Genomic DNA, 21,914 nt, shown 5'->3' with positions numbered 1-21,914 from the left:
TTTGCTGGACTACATTTTAAAAAAACCTCACTATGTTGTAAAACATTGCTGGTGGAACTGCTGAACCATATCTACAGGGCTTCCATAACCTTGCTGTCCCTTCCTATCCTTGCCACAGCCCAGATGCTGCTGATAGCACATCTTTCGATGTCCAGTTAGGAGACATCATCCTGACAGCAACAGATGGACTCTTTGACAACATGCCTGATTATATGATCCTTCAGGAGCTGAAAAAACTAAAGGTAATGAACTCAGTGGCTGGTGAAGCCTGTGTTAATAGTGTTGGCCTCTGGGTTTTATTGCATCTGTTTCATAGTCCTTGTTGGTTTGGAAAGGACTATTTTGTGAACTTGAGGAAAATAATGGGTATACCATTCCAGGAAGTTATAAGTGGGAATATTCATAAGAGAACTGGAGGGAGAAAGAAGCTTCCTACCCAAGCTCTTCCTTTACAGGGCCATGAAAACAGGAAAAGTCCAGGACATTGTTGTTTATATTTTTCTTTTTTTTTTTTAATTTTGTTTTTATTTTATGTATATAAGTGTTTTGCCTGCATGTATATAACCTGCAACCCGGGTCCTCTGCAAGGGCATCCAGTGTTCTTTTTTTTTTTTTTTTTTTTTTTTTGGTCTTTTTGAGACAGGGTCTCCTTGTAGCCTCAGCTGGCCTGGAACTCACTATGTAGACCAAGCTGGTCTTGAACTCACAGAGATCCACCTGCCTCGAGTGCTGGGACTAAAGGCGTGTACCACCTGCCCATCTACAACCAGCATTCTTAACTGCTGAGCCATCTCTCCAGCACCTCTTTATGTTTTAATAGTGTTGGCTCTTTTTCTCCTTTTACTCTTAGCCACACACCCAGCAGGTGCTGAGGATACAAAGATAGGAAGCAGTTATACAAGAGCCAGCCCAGGCAGCAAGGAGTCTGGGTGTAACCAGAGCCGCCTGAGTAGTGAAAGTTTGGCTTCTTCTGTAGAGGGTGGCAGGGATGGAAACTAGGCTTCCCAGATTCTCTTAGCTCTGTGAAAGTACTGACTGGGGAGAACTAGCCTTTCTAACCCTTTCTAACTTCTCATCCTGGCTTGATGTGTTTTTTTCAACAGTCAAGCCATGATATCCTTGTTTATGAAATGGGAAGTAGGAAAGCTTTTGTCCCATACAATTGCAGCAACAACGATGAACCAAGACAATGGGAAGAGAGTATTGTGGCTTGTCTGATCTGTGGTATTCAGTTGCCTACTAGGTGCTCACATGTAACTCAGACTGCACCCATACTGACAATGCAGAAAGCACTCAGGCCCTGCCCTTCTGTCGCTTAGAGTCTAGGGAAGTGAGCAGGAGTTAGATGAATATAGGATAGAGTGTTGATGGCAAATAAGGGAATGGATAAGAGGAGATTGCTGCCTTAGATTGATCAGGGAAGGCCTTTTTAAAGAGAACAGACCTGTTGATATTTAGACTGAGAAGATTTAGGGCCTTTGACTGTCAGATCTGAGGTGCACCTTGCCTTCCTGTTCCCTTGTAGAGGTGGAAGTAGAAGCAGCCAGGATAAGGCGTGGCTCAAGAATACATAGCTAAACAAGAATCTTCTGTGGTGACAAAAAACCCTAAAGGCAAGCCAGGGGTGGTGGCGCCTTTAATCCCAGCACTTGGGAGGCAGAGGCAGGCGGATTTCTGTGAGTTCAAGGCCAGCCTGGTCTGTATAGTAAGTTCCAGGACAGCTGGGCTGCAGGGAGAACCTGTCTCAAAAAAAGACAAAACAACAACAACAACAAATCCTAAAGGCATTCTCAGCAGGATGTTCAGCACCAAGGCACCTATTACTTGGTAACCAAAAATAATTAACCAAGGTATATTCCCAACCAGGGAACTTTTAGTCACTGTAAAAATGTTGTCAGAACTCACCTTTTCAGACTATCCCATTTTAGAAAGAATACCCTAAAATTTTCAAATGGGAAACCAGAAATGAAAATCCAAACTTAAAGGGTCCAGGGCCACACAAACAAAAGGTTTTCTAATTGAGGTGCACAGAAACACTGATAGACTTTGTTCCAAACTGTACCATTTTAATATCTTTTTTAACTAGAATAAAACTTCAATGGAAAAATACGTTCAAGTAAATGTTCCTATCTTAAGCAGTGTCTGCATGAAGTCCACTTAATACAGAACACCCATGGGGCATTGTGCTAAAAATAACTCCGTCCTTTCATTATAGAATTCAAATTATGAGAGTATACAACAGACTGCGAGGAGCATTGCTGAGCAAGCTCACGAGCTGGCCTATGACCCAAATTATATGTCACCTTTTGCACAGTTTGCATGTGACAACGGATTGAATGTAAGAGGTAAGCATTCTCTGGAAGGTCGAAGGGACTGACTGGGAAGCATTTGGGCTCTGAGTATAAAAGTGTAGGTGTTTCTGGGGCTAGAGAGATGGCTCAACAGTTAAGAGCACTGACTGCTCTTGCAGAGGACCCGGGTTCGATTCCCAGTACCCACAATGGCGGCTATAAAATGTCCTTAACTCCAGTTCCAGGGGAATTGGAAGCCCTCTTCTGACCTTCTCAGCATTGCACAACACGGGTGCACTCACATACATGCAGGCAATATACTCATACACATAAAATAAAAATAATAAATAAAAAAATTTTTTTTTTAAAGTGTAGGTGAGGGGCTGGAGAGATGGCTCAGCGGTTAAGAGCACTGACTGCTCTTGCAGAGGACCCGGGTTCAATTCCCAGCACCCATATGGTGGCTACAAACCGTCCTTAACTCCAGTTCCAGGGGAATCCACAGCCCCCTTCTGACCTCCGAGGCGTTGCATGACATGGTTGCACTCACATACATGCAGGCAATACACTCATACACATAAAATAAAAATAATAAATAAATTTTTTTTTTTTAAGTGTAGGTGTTCTTCCTTTTCAGCCATGAGCCGAGTCAAGAGAGTGATAGTGCATATTACCATGCTTCCCTGCTGAAGATGCTGTTCAAAACTGAACTTGACTAGCTCTAGACGCAGGCAGAATCTGAAGCCCCTTATTGCCACCACTGTGCTACTTGGGCCTACAGGGCCTGCATATTCCTAGCAGTTTAACACTTTGCCCTTCACATGGCTGACATTTCGCCAGTATAGTCCTCTGGTTCTGTGGGACTCAATGACAATGTTTGTGTGCCAAATTGCCACAGCAGATTTTGAAAAGGGAAACAATGTGGAATGCCCTTGATTGTGGAGTCTGTCTACTTCATGGTGTGACTGGGGAAGTAGGCCAGTCCCAACTGGATGACATGTTGGTGCTGGCGTGTCAGAACCTGTGGAGTTGTATGTGGGCTCTTGCTAGTGTAACATTATGACATGCAGAGCATGTCTGAGCACTCCAGGGTATGTTAAAGTAGAGAAAAGCACATGCCATGGCTGCTTGGCAGATTAGAATACAAGGCTATTCCTAGTTTCAAAACATTGGGTATGTTTGTCCAAATTAGGATTGTGGTAGAAGCATGTAACCAAGCTGGAGCTGCCCTAGCAGACTGTCTCACTGCTGTTGATGTCAACAGAGGCTGTAAGATTGTCTTCACAGAGCTCCTGTTGTAATGGAGAAGGTCCTGTTTTTTTGTGGGGATTTTTTTTAAGCTTCAATTAAATTGCTTTTTTGTTTTTACTTTTTAAGATTTATCTGTATTTATTTATTTATTTGTTTATTTATAAGCACATACCTGTTTGTCTCTATGTGCACCACATACTTGCAGGTACCTGTAGGGGCCAGAAGAGGGTGTTGGATCCCCAAAACTAGAGTTATAGGCAGTTACAGTGAGCTGCCTAATATGGGTGCTGAGAACTTAATGAACTCTGGTCCTTTGTAAGAGCAACCAGTGCTCTTAACCACTGAGACATTTCTGCAGCCCCATTTTTTGTTTGTTTGGTTTTAGTTTTTTATTAATTTTTAGATTTTTTTGATAACAGGGTCTCCCTGGAACTTGCTATGTAGGCCAGGCTGGCCTTAATCTCAGAGATCTGCCTGCCTCTGCCTCCTGAGTGCTGGAATTAAAAGTGTTGCACCATCATTTTTACTTTGTGAATCTCACATAGCTCAAGCTGTCCACAAACCTGTGGTACTCCTCCTGTGTCAGCCTCCCTAATACTGGGATTATAGGCACACACCGCCATGCCCCAGCTTCTTGGTGTTTTTTAACTGCTTCTTTATTTTTATTTTGGCTTTTTGAGACAGATTATCATGTATCCCAGACTGGGCTTGAACTTTTTGTGTAGCCAGGAATAACGTGAACTCCTGATCTTCCTGCTAAGTTCAGGGCTTACAGGAGTGGACCACCATGCCCAACTTTGTTTTCCCTTCATTACCACCCCCCCGCCTTCTTTTTCCACTGGAGTGCACTGGCAAACCACTAAAACGTATGTCTCTTTAGTACTTGCCTCAGTGACATTTTTTTTTTTAATTGACTTTTCCTTTTAAAACATACTGATGGGGACTGGAGAGATGGCTCAGCAGTTAAGAACACTGGTTGTTCTTGCAGAAGACCCGGGTTTGAATCCCAGCACCCACATGGCAGGTAACAACTGTCTGTAACTCCAGTTCCAGGGGATCCAACAGCCTCTTCTGTCCTCTGTAGGCATTGCACGACACAGGTGCACTTACCTACATGCAGGCGATACACAAATACACATAAAATAAAAATAATAAAATTTAAAAAAAAAATACTGATGAGCTGGAGAGACACTCAGTGCTTAAGAGCACTGGCTGCTCTTTCAGAAGACTCAGGTTCAATCCCCAGCACCTATCTGGCAGCTAACAACCATCCATAACTCCAGTTCCAGGGGAATTCGACACCTTCTTCTGACCTCCACAAGCATTGCATGACATGGGTGCACTTACATACATGCAGGCATAACACTCAGACACATAAAATTAAAAAATAAGATATTTTGGGGGCTGCGTATGGTGGCACATACCTTTAATCCCAGCACTCGGGAGGCAGAGGCAGGCAGATCTCTGTGAGTTCAAGGCCAGCCTGGTCTACATAGTGAGTTCCAGGACAGCTGTGGCTACAGGGAGACCCTGTCTCAAAAAGAGAAGGAAGCCACTCCAACAGCTATCAAAGTTCCTGAAAACAAATCCCGAGTCTGTCGCTCTATAGTCCCGTCTTGGCAGACAACAGAAAAATGAGGAGAAACCCAGTAGCGGGATGCTTTTGGATGCTCTCCTCCAGAAATTCCAGTGGACTCCAATATGAACATTTGAAATTTGCCTTGTTCTGACATTTTCCTGGTTCCCTGTCTAGAACTTTGTGATGCTAACTCCCTGAAGTTAAGAGTTATGCAGTTTGGGAGTCTTTTAGATATACCCACTGAAGGGGTATTCCAATTGCATCACCCTGTGTCCCTGTTAAGCATAGAAGAAACCAGAGTGGTCTGGGTTCAGATTCCCTATCTGCAAGTTGGATAACCTCTTCAGAGGATGGTGTGATAAAAATAGGAGGTAGGAATTGCTAGGTCTCAAAAAAAAAAAGAAAAAAAAAAAAAAAAAAAAAAAAAAGATATTTTTAAAAATAACTAAGTAAAACATACTGATAAGTTTTCATTTGCATTTTAGGTGGAAAGCCAGATGACATCACTGTTCTCCTTTCAATAGTGGCTGAATACACAGACTGACTGGCCACGCTGTTGACTCCTGCCTTTCCCTTGTTGCCCCACTTTTCCCTGCCATGTGTGCTGATCCTGCTGGCAGGACCACATTTCTTTGCCACTGATCTTCGTGGCCGGTGACCTACACTCTGGCCCATGTGTTTGAGACCCATTGAGATCCTTATTGAGAACCACTACTATCATCTACTAGCCTGGACCTGCTGGAGACAGCCAAGGCAAAGCAAGATTTGAAGATCAGCCTTCACCTCCCCCAGAGGGTTTCAAAGGCTACTACTTTTCAAAAGCAGTTGAAATATGGAAAATTAGTGATATTGGCAAAGTGAATTCAAAATTGCAGTGTGTTAAAGGGATGTTAAAGGGTTAACATAGTATATAATGATACATCTACTAGAAAACAAACACTATCACAAGAAATGCTACCCATGTTTCCATAGGCAGTCTTTGCTAGGACTGGGTGTGGCTTTGTGTTGTCATTATGAACTCCTGTTTTCTGGGAGCTTACAGTCCTGCTCCAAGACTATACTCTGGGTTATGAGATCTCGATCCCCCCAAGCAGCTTTTATTTTTTGTTACAAATTGGAAGAATATTTTAGTTCTATGGATGCAAATATTTTGTGCTTTTAAAAAGATGCTTAATTGTGCTCCTGTGATTGAAACTTTGGCAGTTTATTGATTTGTCCAGGTCACAGGCTAGAGGCCTGATCTTCAGGAGGAACAGAGAGGGGAGACTCCTTACCAAAATTTTATTATTAGAAATACTACATGAAATTGTGAAACTCCTCAAGGCCTAGGAATTGAATACTGTGACTAAATTCCTTCCTCGCTGTCTGTGAGGGTGCCCCCCCCTGCTGTGGGACCTCCAGGCCTGGGCCTGTTGGGTTGAGAATACACAGCTATATATAGCTTGGAATGAGGTTAGCCATGGACAGCCTCGCTCCTTCCCTCAAGAGCCTCACCCTCTTAAAGCATGCACCGCATTCACTGTGTCCATAAAGTGACTGTGTGTGGTGGCCACAGCAGCAGAGCCCACAGGAAAACTAGTGATGACCTGATATTCGCATTTACCCCAGCAGAAGTATGGGGTTTTGAATCCAGCTTAATGTTTACAGTTTCCGAATAGCCATTTGCAGTGGATAGTTTCCTTCTCAAACTACCCCGTATTCGGTTTCCCATTACCTGCAAGCTCAAACTTATTTTTAAGGTTTATGTACAATTGACTGCTGTAAAGATATATTTTTTTGGGTCAGTTTTTTTCCTTCATTAACTTGGTGGTAGAAAACTATATATACTTAGAAACCCTTAAATTAAAGCCATGTTTTATATGAGTCAGGTAAGGTTGGTGTATAGATGCGAATGCAATTAAACCTGCTGAGATTACTTGAGGAGAACCAAAAAGTTCTTTCTCTACAGGAGATACTGACTCCCTGGTTTATTGCATTGAAACTTGTTTTTGAGGTTACCTCACCTTGTTTTAAAAGATTTTGTTTGTGAATTTGTATATTTGAGTAACTGTCGAGCTTTTGTTTTATTTAAAATTGTTTAACATGTACCATGTACATGTCATTGCTATATTTCAATGTGTCATGCTTGTAACAGGCATTTCATTTATAATAAGAATGAGTTATTCATTTGTAAGCTGTTCAGTAATTTATCTACTATTCCTAAATTGGCATAATGTTAGCTATTTGTTTTGAATCACCTTTAATTACATGTCAGAATGCCTTAACTACCCTAACCTGACAAAACAGTTCTTTGGTGAGGCGATACAGGGGCCAGGTGGGGTATGAAGGGAGACTGTTTAATAAGGAGAAACAGTTGTACTCTGATTGAACATTGAAGCATGAGGGGCAAATGGTAGGGTATTTATTTTGCACAAACTATTTACAGGCTCTCTGTATTTCAAAAAGTAAAGTTGCATCCAGACAGGGTTTGTTAAAGGAACACATTGATGCTAGGACTGAGGACTTCAACTCTTCTATTTGGTTTGTAATTCTTTTTTGGTCAAAGGTATTGTAGCTTTATGATCTGGATATATTTTGCATTAATTTTCCAATGCCAACATTTAATTCCTGGTAAGAGCAATGTGGTCAAGTTACTGGCTTTTTCTGCTCTCATTTAACCCATCAAACAATCTTTGTAAAGCTAGATTGGTGGTATTTTACACAACTTAATTAACTCACTTCTGAGCAATGATTGTTAGAAATTGACAATTTGGCTATCAGTGATACTGAAAACAGTGGGGCATGAATTGAGTTTCACACTAAGATAGACTTTGGACCTGGTGTGTGGACCAGTGACATCAAATATTCCATTTGCTTCTCCCCCTGTCCCTTTCATTATGCACTTAATTTTATGACTGTCAAGGGTCAGGTGGTGTGAGGCCATCTCACACTCCCTATGGTCCAGGGCTCTGTTAGACCCAAGTCTATACCCAGGCTTCCAGGGTGGGCTGAGCTCCATCACTTGATGGGTCTAATTTGGAACCTCATGGTATACATTCATTGTATTTTAAATCAAGCAGTGTAAGCATATACACTTGGACTTTTATAACAGAAGAGAAAATTTGGGTTTTTAATTTACAAATGGCAAATTATTTATCCCTCTCTGGATGCACCAAAGACCAGTAAAGTTTATAGCTTTTCCATCTATATTTATAGAGCAATACTGTATTATAAAAATCAATATTTTTATCACATGCTTGAAATTTTTATTTTGTTCTGTTTTGAAATGTGCACTCTAAACATATCAGAACCTTATTTCTTCCTATGAACTTAAGCTGCCTGCGCACAAAAAATAAATATAATTACCAAATGGAGATGAAGTAGCTAGAGTCCCTAGGCTCTTAAACCTGAAAGAAGAAATGTGGATGAAAACAAGCTCTTTGTCCCAAGTTACTGTGTGCGCTTGATGTGGTTGACAGGCTACTAGCTCACAGAAGAATCCATTCCAGGTGTGCGTGTCTGGGTCGGGCTGTGTCTGGAGTAGAAACCCGGTGTGAGCTTTGCAAGGCAAGAGAGTGTCCTTTCCTGCTGCTGCCCTTGTTCTAGATAGAGCACCCAGCAGATGGCAAGCATCCATAGTGCCGCCAGCTGACTGCACCAAGGAGCAAAAGGAAGGAAGTGGGAGTTGGTCCTGGGTGTTGTGGAGGTGGTCGGCAGAATTGGCTAAGACTTTGAGTGTTGGTACTTTTGGGCAGGTGTGTGGCTCCTTGTCACCTTACACCAGCTATCTGATAGAGTTACAACATTCAGTTTCTCTGGAGACTTAAGTCATGCTTTTGAATTTTAAAAATTTTACAATACCAAAAAAATCTGCTTATAAAACAAAATATGAACCAGAAAACATTTGGATTCTATTGTTTCAAAAAATTAAATTTGTTGCAAATTTGAACTGCTCAACTAAAAACAGTGTCTGTGTCAAAATTTAACTGCTAGCAGGTAGTTTGTGGCAAAGATGACTAAGTAATGAAGCAAATTTGAATCTGTGTGTACTAATGAGCTGCTTTTTCTGTTGAGACTATCATTGTTTGTCTTAAAGAGGCAGTTACCTGAATGGGATGTCTGAAGTATAACTTAGGCAGGAATAGTTCTGTAAATACAAATAAACTGTAAAGATATTTAATAAATAGAGTATTTATACTAATCTGTGTCCTCCTTTTGGTTTGAACGGTCATGAACTAAGACATTGGCCCTTGGCATTGTTTGTTGGTCTCTCAGTCCTCATTCCAAAGCCTCTTAGTCAGCTGAGCAGTTTGCCAGCACTTAGAAAGCTATCATGCTCTGCACTTTACCATCTTAACTAGTATAGCTCTTTATCAGCAGCTGGTTAACTCCCTCAAATTTTCATCAAAATGGACTGGCAATTGAATGTAAAATAATACAGAGGTTTTCGCTTCCCAGTGGTAGGGTGTGAACTTCCAGAAGAGCTGTTACGGGGGCTGGAGCAGAGCTTGGTTGGTAGAGCACTTGCCTGGTGTGCACCAAGCCTTGGATTCCATCCCCAGTACAAAAATATATAAATTTTAACGATTAAGCCTTGCACTCAGCTGGAATTTAAAGACCCAAGTGCTTCTAGTTTGTCATTGTCTTCTCCGGACCAGTGCTGCACCCAGGCTCCTACTGACCCCAGGGTACTGCCCCACCTTGTTGATGAGTGAACCCAAACTTTGTCCTCAGCTGGCAGACCTACAGAGTTGTCTTAGCCATTTGTGTTGGTTAAGAATGTGAGAAATTTAGCTAGTCATCAGTATAAACATAAGATTCATAAATCTTCAGCCTACAGCTGAGATAGGTGGGCATTGCCAGTTTCAAAAAAAGCTTGTTGAAAACCCATTTTCATTCATGGAGGAACATCTTGAGATGCACTTGTTTTTTTATTAGGTTATTGTGGGCTTAGCTATGACTCACTGCTAAGCTACAAGAGCCAAATGGTTCTGGTTTGAGTTAGAACTAGAACTCTGTTCACACTTCTGAAGCATACTAATCCACTTAGGCACCTCTTTCAGTTTCTCACAAAATCTAAAACACAATTGCTTCCTGGATAACATTTCCTTATGGTTTAATGGTTTTCCAAAGACTTAGCAATAAGATGTTACCAAAGGCTCCTTTGCTGGGTTATAATTAACTGTAAACAGGTTTGGGGGAGAGAGGTACACACCTTAAGATATTACATAACAATGTTTTGTGCCAGTTTTTAATCTGTTTTCACAGGTAAGGAGCTAATTCTTTTTTTTTTTTATTTTATGTCTATGAGTGTTATGCCTGCATGTATGTAAGTGCGCCTGTGTCATGCAATGCCCGCAGAGGACAGAAGAGGCTATGGGATCCCTTGGAACTGGAGTTACAGACAGTTGTTAGTTGCCATGTGGGTGCTAGGAATCAAACCCGGGTCTTCTGCAAGAACAGTCAATATTCTTAACCGCTGAGCCATCTCTCCAGCCCCCAGGAGCTAAGGAGCAACAAGCAGGCATTTTCTCTTATTCTACTCCAAGTCTGGGTCAGAGGAGGCTGCTGCTCTGTTTCATTTGACTTAGACATTGGACTTTCTTCCACTACATACTTCTCTGCATCACACTATAAATCATGCAGGAATCTGAGCAATTAAAGTTGGGAAATAAAATTGTATAATATATAAGTGACTCCAAAGTGAAAGATTAACTTATTTATGACCTTTTTTCCGGGGGTTATTTTAAAGTCTGAAAAAACAATGGACAAAAAACCCTGTTGTGTCAATACATGAGAAAAGATTGCATAACTTTGCTACTTTTGAAAACTCTAAACCCAGATGTTTACAGTCAGGTATAAAAAAAGGTGCCTAAGTGCTCCTGAGAAGGCCAGGTCCTGCCTTCCACACTACCCCAGCAGCTGAGGTACTCAGCCTTTAGAGACCAGCAGAGAACAGTGTAACGCTGCAGGTTAGTGTTGGAATCTACGCTCTCTAATGGGCTCATTCCTGTACAGAAGAGCGTCACTTCCTGAGTAGCATAATGAGTTTTGACACTTAACAAGCAGCTGTTTCTACTGCACAGTGGAGCAAAGACCCTCTCAGGGAAGCCTCAGACAGGGTCTGCTATAAGCTCAATGTGAAAACCTGCTCAAGGCGCAGATGGGCCTTTCATGGGGCCAGGGCCCAGCACAGCCAGCACCAAGCATCAGGCTGTGGAAATTCTGCCACTTGCATCCTCTTCACTGTCACTTGCTATTGCCAGGCTGTCTAATGGGTGGCTGACATGTTCTTGCTGTTCAGAATAAAAAGCTCCAAAGAATGCATGAGAACTGAAAGGAAAAAAAAAAAAGTACCTCGCAGTTTATTCTGAAGAGAAAGCCTGATCATTCAGTGCTATTAAGAGGCAGCCTTCTTTTAAGAAACAGGGTTAGTGCTGCCCCTGTCTTCAGTGGTGGTGATTCATATACACCCCCATTATCAACTGAACACATCCTACAACCAGAACCTCTCCTGATGTCATTGGCTGACGACAGGATCTTTAACTCTTCCAGGAGTCACAGAAATGTCTACTAGGGATGACAAAGGCAAGGGAAAGGGGTGACAACCCCTCCCTTCCTGCTTCTATAGCTGCCCTTCCAGGCTAAAGCCATCATCCCTCCCTCTCCTCTCTGCCCTCCCAGGCCCTTTTTCTGCTCTACTAGAAGAGCCTTAGCCTTGGTGTTCATCTGTGTCATTCACTGCCCTCTCCAGCCACTCCCTCTGCCACAGCTGTCTGCCAGCAGTGACTCCTCATCCACCTATGGTAAGAAGCTTCTGACCCTACTACCTCCCAGAGACTTTTTGGTAGCATAAGCAAGTAAAGGAGCCCTGTGCTGCTTGAGCTAGCCTGTCAAAAGACAGGAGCAAACGGGGAGAGTGCTCTCTGTAAGGTGGCATCAACAGTAGCTCTGACCTCACTCTAGTTGGAAAGCCCCAAATTAGCTGTGGTATCCTGCTGTTCATGCAGGATAATACCCTCTGCCATGGACTAAACCCCAGAACCTGTAGAGATGTTATGTCAAACAGGTAGTGATAGAATCAGGCTGCAACAGCTGATGTGGCCAGCCAGGTGGCCCAAAGACTTGGTCACACTCACTTAGGAGAAAGAGGATTAGATGCCTGAAAATGTGGGAGGGCTCCAGACTCTGGAGCAAGCAGGAAAGGATTCTCCCCCAATCTGAAAGGAGCACAGTTCTGACAACATTGATGCTTAGCCCTAGAAGAACCATTTCACACTAATGAGCTTCAGAACTGGTGGATCAATACATTTGTGTTGTGCTGAACAACCTTTAGCTCAGCTGGAAGCACAGTATCCATTGCCTCTTGAAGAGTCTGGTCATGAGGCTGGAAATGACCCAAAAAGCCTCTCTGCTAAGTGCATTTCACCATGTGGAATAGCTCAGCCTTATCTTGGTGTTTCAGAGCTGCTTGACTTTGTCTCTGGCTTGGGGTAAGTGCTATTTGCCACCCATACTTGTTTCCACAGTGTCTTAGGCTTTACAATTCCCATGGATGGAAAATGGAGCCTTTCCTATGTCAAGCAGGGAAATACATACACAAAGAAAAAGAAGGTTGAGGATGTGGCTCAGTGGTAGAGCGCTCTGATAGCGTGCTGGAAGCCTGGGTTCCATCTCTAGCATCACAAAAAAGAAGGTGAGAGGACCACTGATCCCGTGGGTCACAAGTGTGAGCCATGAAGCACAGCAGCACAAACAAAAGCAATACAAGCAATAATTTGGGGGCTGGAGAAATGGCTCAGTGGTTAAGAGTGCTTGCTGCTCTTCTAGAGGACCTGAGTTTGGTTCCCAGCACCCATGTTGGATGCCTGTAACTCCAGCTTCAGGGGATCTGATGCCCTCTTCTAGCCTCCACGGGCGCACCCCCATATAATACATAAATTAAAAAAAATACTTAAGCAATAATCTTTTTCTTTAGTAGGTGTACCACACCTTCCTACTGAGATAGGAAGGAAGTAGGATGCCCACTTCCCACTGCCACTCAGGATCAGAGGCCATCAGCTAGTGTGGGACAGGAGAGCTCAACCACAGGCACTGAAGAATAAGCAAAGCCATGACAGTATGCCTGAAAAGTCTGACAGAATCAAGAAGGAAATGCTGAAATGATTAGCAATATGCAAAATATAATAGTTGCACACACAAATAATGGGCAGTCAGCAAACACTAGTAGAGAAAACCCCACCTGCAACAGAGATTGATTGCATAGGATTCTTTTTTTTTTGATACAGAATCTCATGTAGCCCAAGGTGACCTCAAACTGTAGCCAAGGATGACCTTGAACTTATGATCCTCCTGCCTCCACCTCCTTAGTACTTGATTCTAGGCAGGCAGCACTACATCTGGTTTATGCAGTGCTGGGGATCAAACCAAGGCTTCAGGCATGCTAAGCCAGCCACTCTACCAAATGAGCCATATCTCCATCCCTACTTTTACTTTCTTAAATATATTTTTATTTTTATTTTATTCTTTTATGTGTATGAGTGTATTGCCTGCATGCATGTAAGTGCACCCGTGTCATGCAGTGCCCACAAAGATCAGAAGAGGGCATTGGATCCCCTGGAACTGGAGTTATGAACAGTTGTTAGCTGCCATGTGGGTGCTGAGAATTGAACCTCAGGTCTCTGCAAGAGCAGCCAGTGCTCTTAACTGCTGAGCCATCTCTCCAATTCCCCTCCTTTTGCTTTTTAGAGACAGAGTCTCACTAAATTCCTGATTGAACTGGAACTCATGATCTTCCAGCCTCAGTCTCTCAAGTGCTGGGATTACTGACATGTGCCCCATGCACATCCAGGAATACTTAATAAAAATTCAACCCTGAGCCGGGCATGGTGGCACACCTTTAATCCCAGCACTCGGGAGGCAGAGGCAGGTGGATCTCTGTGAGTTCAAGGCCAGCCTGGTCTACAGAGTGAGTTCCAGGACAGCTGGGGCTACAGGGAGACCCTGTCTTAAAGACCAAAAAAAGAAAAAATCAACCCTGATGAAGAAGCTGAATGTGGTGCTGCATGCCTTAAATACCAGCACTCAGAAAGCTGAAGCAGGAAGATTGGGAATTCCAGGTCAGTTGGTCTGGGCTACATGGTGAGACTCATCCCATACACCCCACCCCTCAGCAAAAAATAAAGCTGAGCATGGTAGTGCAGGCCTGTATTTACAGAACTTGGGAGATGGAGGCAAGGGGATTAGGAGTTCAAGATCATCCTCAATTGCAAGGGAAATCTGGGGCAAACCTGGGCTATGTGAGACTCTGTCTCAAAAAAAAATTAATTTGAAATGGATAATTCTCTAAATTCATGAAGAAAAGACTTGAATAAACAGAAAAGCATCACCTGGTTTTGGATGAATGACAACAGCATAAAGATGGGAGCTTTCCCTAATTAATGAAAGTATAAAGAAATCCAGATACCAACAGACCATTTCTTATGGAGATGGATAAATTGTTAATAAAATTTAAGTTACAAGTAAACATTCAAGAATAGACAGGAAAAAGTAAATCCAGGAAGAGCCACTAGCCTACCAAACAGGAAGCCACCGTGGAAAACACTAGAATGAAGTGTGTAGAGAGTAGTGGGGCAGCAATGGTAAATCCAAAGACAGACTCAAATACACAATGTTTAACATATGATAAAGGAGATACTGAACCACCAGGGCAAAGGTAGACTATAATAAATAGTCAGAAAGGACTAATTTAGACCCATAATTTATACCATGCACAAAAGAAATCTCAGATGGCTCAGGATATAAACATAAGATGAAGTTACACAAGTTCTAGAGGAAACTAGTAGATTCCTTAACCTCAGTAGGAAAAAGCTTTCTAATAGACTGGAAATCATTTGAAAATTTTAAAAAGTTACTATGTAAGGGGCTGGAGAAATGGTTCAACATAAGACCCAGGGTTCAGTTCTCACCCACATGGCAGCTAACAGCCATCCTAATTCCAGTTCCAGGGGATCCTATGCCCTCTTCTGGCCTCCTTAGGCTTTTCACACATGGTGCACTTACATACACACAGGCAAAACACTCATACGCATAAAATTTTTAAAATTAAAATATCTAATATTTACCATGTAAAATGAAAAGGCATTGTATGGGGGAAAAAGAAACACTCTAAAATACAACTGACAATATAGGAAATGTAGTCGTGCACCATATACCACAGATAAATAGCTACAATACTCTGTATGTAATAAACACAGAGAGGGGAAGAGAAGGGCTGGAGAGATGGCTCAGCAGTTAAGAGCACATGAGCTGCTCTTGCAGAGAACCCAGGTTCAATTCCCAGCACCCACATGGTGGCTAACAACCATCTGTAACTCCAGTTCCAGGGAGTCCAATGATTTCTGGCCCCTGGGAACTAAACACACACACATACACACACACACACAGTGTATATACATACATACATGCAAACATCCATACACATAAAAACCTTTATTTAAGCCAAAAAATAGGTTAATGTTGGCTTATTTTAACAGGTTAGTAGAACATTTGTTGTGAGATGTAATGTGACCTACTGTGGTCTGAGTGTCCAAGCTGGATTCCTTATTAGACCAAAATCATTTGTCACTGAAGTGTTCTGAGAAATATCTTCATGTTCAAAAGAAAAAATTTGTTAGGATGTCTTGAGTTTCATCTTCTAGAATCTTCTTTTTAAGGTTTTCATCCCCTGTAGTGAATTCTGCATGCACTAGTCCTAGAAATAAGTATATAGGTGGAAATAATTTGATGAGAGGAATTCTCTACATGGCTTCTTTTCCAAAGTACTGAGAACAAAACCCTAAGCTCTTCTAGGTCTTGTAACTCATCAAGGCTTGTGAATGGAAATGGAGTGCCCAAGTCACATTCTGCTTCAAAAGGTAAGTACAGATGAGATAAAAAGAAAAAAAGCCAAAACAAACAAAAAAAAAAACTTAAATTTTTTTTGTTTTGTTTTGCTTTTGCTTTTTTGAGATAGGGTCTCCCTATAACCCCAGCTGGCCTGAAACTCACTCTATATACCAGGCTGGCCTGGATCACAGAGATCCACCTGCTTTTGTCTCCTGAGTGCTGGGAGTAAAGGCATGTGCCACCATGCCTGGCTGTCTCCCTGTAGTCCCAGCTGGCCTGGAACTCACTATGTAGACCAGGTTGTCCTTGAACTCACAGAGAAACACTTGCCTCTGCCTCCCAAGTGCTGGGATTAAAGGTGTGGGCCACCACACCCAGCTTTAAAAAAAATTTTTTTTAATGTTGTTATTTTATGTGTGTTTTGCCTGCATGTAAGTGCACCCACATCACGTAGTGCCCCTGAATGCCAGAAGAGGGCATCAGATACTCTGGAACTGGAGTTCTGGACTGTTAGCCACCATGTTGGTGCACAGAACCAAACCCCAGGCCTCTGCAAGAGCAGCCAGTATTCTAAACCACTAAGTCATTTCTCTAGCACTGCCCCCACCAAAAAATTAAAAAAAAAAAAAAAAATACCCGGGCATAGTAGCACACACCTTTAATCCCACTCAGCACTCAGGAGGCAGATACAGGAGACTATGTGAGTTTGAGGCCAGCCAGAGCTACATAAAGAGACCCTGCCTACAAAAACAAAACAAAACAAAATAAAACCCACACACTCTAAGAAATCATTTCTCAACTATCAATTTGGCATTGACATTTTTTTCCAAGTTTGGCACCATGTGCTGTTTGCAGGCTGCAGGAAACTATCACCTCCTCTACTGCTGCAGCAAGCACACTGACACACCCCAGAGAAGGACTCATTTTAGAAGGGGAGAACCAACTCCTGTAAGTTGTCCTCTAACCTCCATATGTGTGCTGTGCACACACAAACAAAAAAAGTATAAAAAAAATTTAAATCTCCCAACCAAACAACCCAGTCAAATGGGCTAATGAAACAACACACAGTTCTCCAAAGGTGAAATTCCAATAGCCAATAAACAGGGAAAAAATGTTCAATATCCTTGACCACAAAAGAAATGCAATTGAAAACTATATTCTGTCTCACCCGAGTCAGAATGACTAGGATAAAGAAAACAAATGGGCTGGAGAGATGGTTAAGAGCACATGCTGCTCTTCAGACTGGAGAGATGGCTCAGAGGTTAAAAGCACCAGCAGAGAGGACCTGAGTTCAGTTTCCAGCCCCCACATGGCAGCTCACAACCACCTTAACTCCTGTTCCAATGAACCAATGCTCTCTTCTGGACTTTTTGGGCACTGTACACACATGGTGCAATTACATACATGGAGACAAAACATTCATACTCATAAAAATCTTTTTTTAAATGCCAGCAAGGATGTAGAGGAATAGAAATCCTTATACACTGCTGGTAGGATTATAAACCAGTCACTATGGAAATCAGTATGGTGATTCCTCAAAAATATGAAAATAAGCCAGGCATGGTGGCATACACTTCTAGTTCCAGCACTTGCGAGGTCAAGGCAGAAAGTATCACGAGTTTAAGGCCATCCTTGGCTACATAATGAATTCAAGGTCAGCCTGAGCCACATGAAAAAAAAGAGAAAAAAAAATCCTAAAATCTTCTATTACCGTATGACCTAGCTATATCAGTTCTGGGAATTTTTAAGTATATACCCAAAAGACTCTTAACATAGCACAGAGATACCTGCACATCCATATTTGCCACAGCATTATTTGCAATAGCTGAGTTATGGAATCAGTCTAAGCATCCATCAACAGAGGAATGGATGAAGAAACTGTGGCATACACACAGTGAAGTTTTATTCAACCATAAAGAAAAATGAAATTATTTGCTATAAAATGGATATAAGTGGAGGTCATCATATTAATAAGCCAAACTCAGAAAAACAAATATTGCATGTCTTCACTTATTTGTGGATCATAAATATTATATAGATTCATAATACCATATATAATATATAAACATGAAAACAGGGGAGTCTGGAGGAAAGGAGGAGACTAGCAGAAGGGAGCAAAGAGGAGAGTGAAGGAAGAGGAGGGTATGGGGCAAACATGGTAAAAGGACAGTATATTGGAAAGACACTCTCCATAAAACCCAGCACTATCTGCAATGACTATAATAATAAATAGAGGCCAGGGGAGAACTCAGAGGGAGAGAGCATACTCTCTAGAAGCTAGAAATCCTGGGTCCCATCCTCAGTGCTGAAGGTAAAAAAGAAAGGAACTATCAGGATGGCAGGGAGGCCAGGGCAAGAGGACTACAACAGTGACAGATGTTGAGAAGTGGACTGACTTGGCCAGCCTCAACACTTTAACCTACCTTTGTGGGGTGTGAAGAGCCTGGCCCTGCCTCTGTGTCACTGACAACAGTTTCAGGCACTTCACTAATGTCGTCTCCATTGACACTGGCTCTCTTGGTCTCTACTGTAGAGCTGCTCTTGGAAGGATCCTTAGGAAACAGCCTTTTGGCTGCTGTTCTCGAGATGCTCTCTGGGGCCTGGCTGTTTCTGCTTTTACTTGCCTTGGCACTTGACAATGTCCAATCTGACCTGCAGTATTAAGAGAGATTAGATGGCTGAGCATGGTGGCACACACCTTTAATCCCTGCACTTGGGAGGCAGAGGCAGTCGGATCTCTGTGAGTTCAAGGCTAGCCTGGTCTACACAGTGGGTTCCAGGCCAGCTGTGACTACAGAGAGACCCTGTGAGAGAGAGAGAGAGAGAGAGAGAGAGAGAGAGAGAGAGAGAGAAGAGTTGTTTACTTGGAAATATATTTGTAAGTAACTAATGGGGTGAGGTAAGATGATAATGATAGCTCTGGTTTAAGAAATCTAATAACAGAACTATTTAAAGTTAATATTTGGAAATTTCCTTGACAGATTTGAATTTCTTAGTACAGCAACCCAGTTGACACCTTATAATATGTTGACAGGACCACATGTAAGAAAAGTTCAATTACAGGCCTGGGAGATGGTTTAGTAGGTAAAGGCACATGCTGCCAAGGCTGAGGGTCTGAGTGATCCCCAGGACCCCCATGGTGAAAGAAGAGATCTGACTACTATAAGCTGTCCTATGGCCATACATGCATGCCCACACATGTGAACTCACAAAATAAAAATTTTTTAAAGTTAAATTACTATCTTTTTTTTTTTGGTCTTTTTGAGACAGGGTCTCCCTGTAGCCCCAGCTGTCCTAGAACTCACTATGTAGACCAGGCTGGCCTTGAACTCACAAAGATCCACCTGCCTCTGCCTCCCGAGTGCTGGGATTAAAGGCATATACCACCACGCCTGGCAAATTACTGTCTTTTTGATGTACACAATTAAAATTGTTTATTTATTTTTAGTATGGGAGGCATATGTCCTATGAGATGTTTGTGGAGCAGAGAACAACTTGTGGGAGTTGATTCTTCCCACTATGTGGGTCCTAGGGATTGAACTCCAGCTGTTAGGCTTAGCTTTTACCCACTGAGCCAATTAAGTTTTAAAAGGTCATGGAAGCACAGTTTTCACATCATGAATCATAACACTGGAATATGCCCACATATATTTCATGTGGGGAACAGGATACAAATGGCATATGTTATATGACCCTCATCTTTAAAAAGATAACTGTATGTGGTGGCTTTTCATTTTCCTTCTTTCTTTTTTTCTTCTAGATACTTGCCAAAGCCTGGGCATACTTTCTCTGAAACTTAGGGCTTTCTCACTGATCCTCTGAAACATCTCCCATCTCCGCCTTTCTACAGCTGTTTGCCAAGCTCCATGCCCAACTTAAAAGGCATGGCTTTCTTCCTCTTCATCTCCCTCTTGCCAGCAGCTACCAAGACTTAAAGTTTTCCTGCCCTGTCATTTTTCTCTTAAGTGCTAATAAAACTGTTCTGAAGCTTTAAAAAAATAGAAAAGAACATATAAACAGTGACTGCTATAATAACTTAACCTATGGGTGTAAACACAAACGTTTGGTTGGTACTTTAGCAGGTGCATCATTTCCATCTAACAAAGCAATTGCAGTGACTTCCCACTGGGGTCTATATTCTCCCCTCCTACAGGGGGTTGGCCAGGTCACAGTACCAGATGTGTGTTCCACCCTTAGGAGTGGGCATTATATCCAATCAAAAATTTGCTGGTTGTACATACACTCTGTGCTCCACTATTGCACCAGCAGGAACATATTGATTGGTATGTTGATAGTGCAACATGTGGGGTCAGTCTTTGAGGAGTATTATAGAGGACTATTTTCCCTCAGTCATCTGCGTGTTGCCTTTTGGCACCATGAAAGCCACCCATCCAGTGGCAGGGAGTTTCTAGCTTAGTCTAAGCTTGATTTCTCCTTCGCCTGTCCTCACATCATGCAGTGTCTTCAGCAGTAGGGTTTTTCCATCCACTTCCAGTGTACAACCAACATTATTGGCAATGGCCTTTATTGTTTTGGGGACCTCTAGTGTCTGTCCCTCAGGCCAACAGCTCATAGGGGGCAACCCACCTCTGGCACTAGGATTTTCATTTAACAACCATATTGCTTTTGGAAGGGCTTTCTTCTATCCCCGAAGGGTTCCTTCTATGCTTAAGGCTTTTTTTTTTTTTTTTTTTTTTTTTTTGGTAACTGTGTATCTGGAGATATTTTCCCCCTTTATTCCCATAGTTCTTTGTATAGTCCTCCTCCCCCACCCCTTTAACTACCCCCTTTTTATTATATTTCTCCCTTAATAACACCTTAATCCTACTATTCTTCTCTCTCAGGTTCCTTCTTTCCCTTTACCTCCCTGTTTTCCTTCTATACTCCTGGTCCCTACAGTTGCATCAGGATATGCACTCGCTTATAAGGATTTGGTGCTAGGATCCACACTGTTTAGATGTTCTTGCTTCTTGCTATGTGTGTTTTTATAGTATATGAAATCCCACTCAAACTGGCCAGGAGCCCATGGAAAACAGGTGATGCAGAGACCTGTAAGTTCAGTGCCTTTTCACAATGGGAGGAAGATCATCCCACACTTACCTCCCCCTCCAAGGCTCAGGGACTTTTGCAGAAGAGATTGGCAGAAAAAAATGTAAGAGCCAAAGGAAGGGGTGGAGTGTTAACTGGAAATGTCCTCTGACCACTATGATGGTAAACTATAGTCACACCTCCTTCCCACTCTCATCAAGGAGTCAAGGGGGATATCAATTACCCTCCCAACCAATCAGTCAACCTTAGCTGCATGTGGAGGGAGGAGCAAAGGAGATATAAGCCAAGAACACCAAGAGGCACCTCTCTCACAATTTTATGCACTGTCAGGAGGTCACAGGATCTGTATTTAAGTGTGGACTTTACAGTGTAGCCGTAAATGTGGGGCACCCACTCTTCTGTAAATAAACCACTACCCTATGCTCTGTTAAAAAAAAAAGAAAATTAAGCATGACATAGAGATGCTATTGGGTGTCAAGTGACAAGGGGTGGACTTGTGATGGCTAATCCTGGGTGTTAACTTGACTGGATCTTGGATTAACTGAAATGAGAGAGACCTTCTTGATTGGATCATTGAAGCTTGAAGACACACCCTAAATGTGGGTGTTTCTGATGGCAGCCTGTATAAAAGGCCATGGCAGAAGAGAGGGCTTGCTTTTTGCCACTTGCCTTCTCTCTCACTGGTGAGTTCATCTTGCTGCTGTAGACTGAAGACTAGCAGATCTCTTGGAATTCATCAGACCTTCAGCACCAGATTGGGACTACTGAGACATCCAGCCTTGTGGACTGAACAACTACTGGATTCTCAGCCTCTCCAGTGTGGTGTAGCCAGTTGGACTACTCAGACTCTATCCTGTGAGCTAATCTGATAAATCCCT

The 21,914-nt window shown here is 42.4% G+C and overlaps 2 protein-coding genes across 6 annotated transcripts in view; one reads left to right on the top strand and one right to left on the bottom strand.

Moving 5' to 3' along the window:
* The window catches only part of Pptc7 (PTC7 protein phosphatase homolog), a 47,204-nt gene extending 37,903 nt beyond the window's left edge, over window positions 1–9,301 (top strand). The window contains exons 4-6 of the mRNA XM_008839397.2: window positions 119–242; window positions 2,216–2,345; window positions 5,607–9,301. Coding sequence (XP_008837619.1) covers window positions 119–242; window positions 2,216–2,345; window positions 5,607–5,665 — 313 coding nt within the window. The 3' untranslated portion in view covers window positions 5,666–9,301. The remainder of the gene's footprint in view (window positions 1–118; window positions 243–2,215; window positions 2,346–5,606) is intronic.
* A 6,271-nt stretch (window positions 9,302–15,572) lies between these two features.
* Window positions 15,573–21,914, bottom strand: part of Rad9b (RAD9 checkpoint clamp component B) — a 42,954-nt gene continuing 36,612 nt past the window's right edge. For all 5 annotated transcript variants that reach the window (XM_017799718.1, XM_008839398.2, XM_017799720.1 and 2 more), the window contains 2 exons: window positions 18,411–18,639; window positions 15,573–15,853 (listed from right to left, as the gene is read on the bottom strand). In XM_017799718.1, coding sequence (XP_017655207.1) covers window positions 15,848–15,853; window positions 18,411–18,639 — 235 coding nt within the window. In that variant the 3' untranslated portion in view covers window positions 15,573–15,847. The remainder of the gene's footprint in view (window positions 15,854–18,410; window positions 18,640–21,914) is intronic.

Source organism: Nannospalax galili, unplaced genomic scaffold, assembly GCF_000622305.1.
Source record: "Nannospalax galili isolate Female #2095 unplaced genomic scaffold, S.galili_v1.0 scaffold218, whole genome shotgun sequence".
Taxonomy (NCBI): domain Eukaryota; kingdom Metazoa; phylum Chordata; class Mammalia; order Rodentia; family Spalacidae; genus Nannospalax; species Nannospalax galili.
Note: the sequence above shows the minus strand (reverse complement) of the source record. Positions and strands in the feature narration are given on the sequence as shown.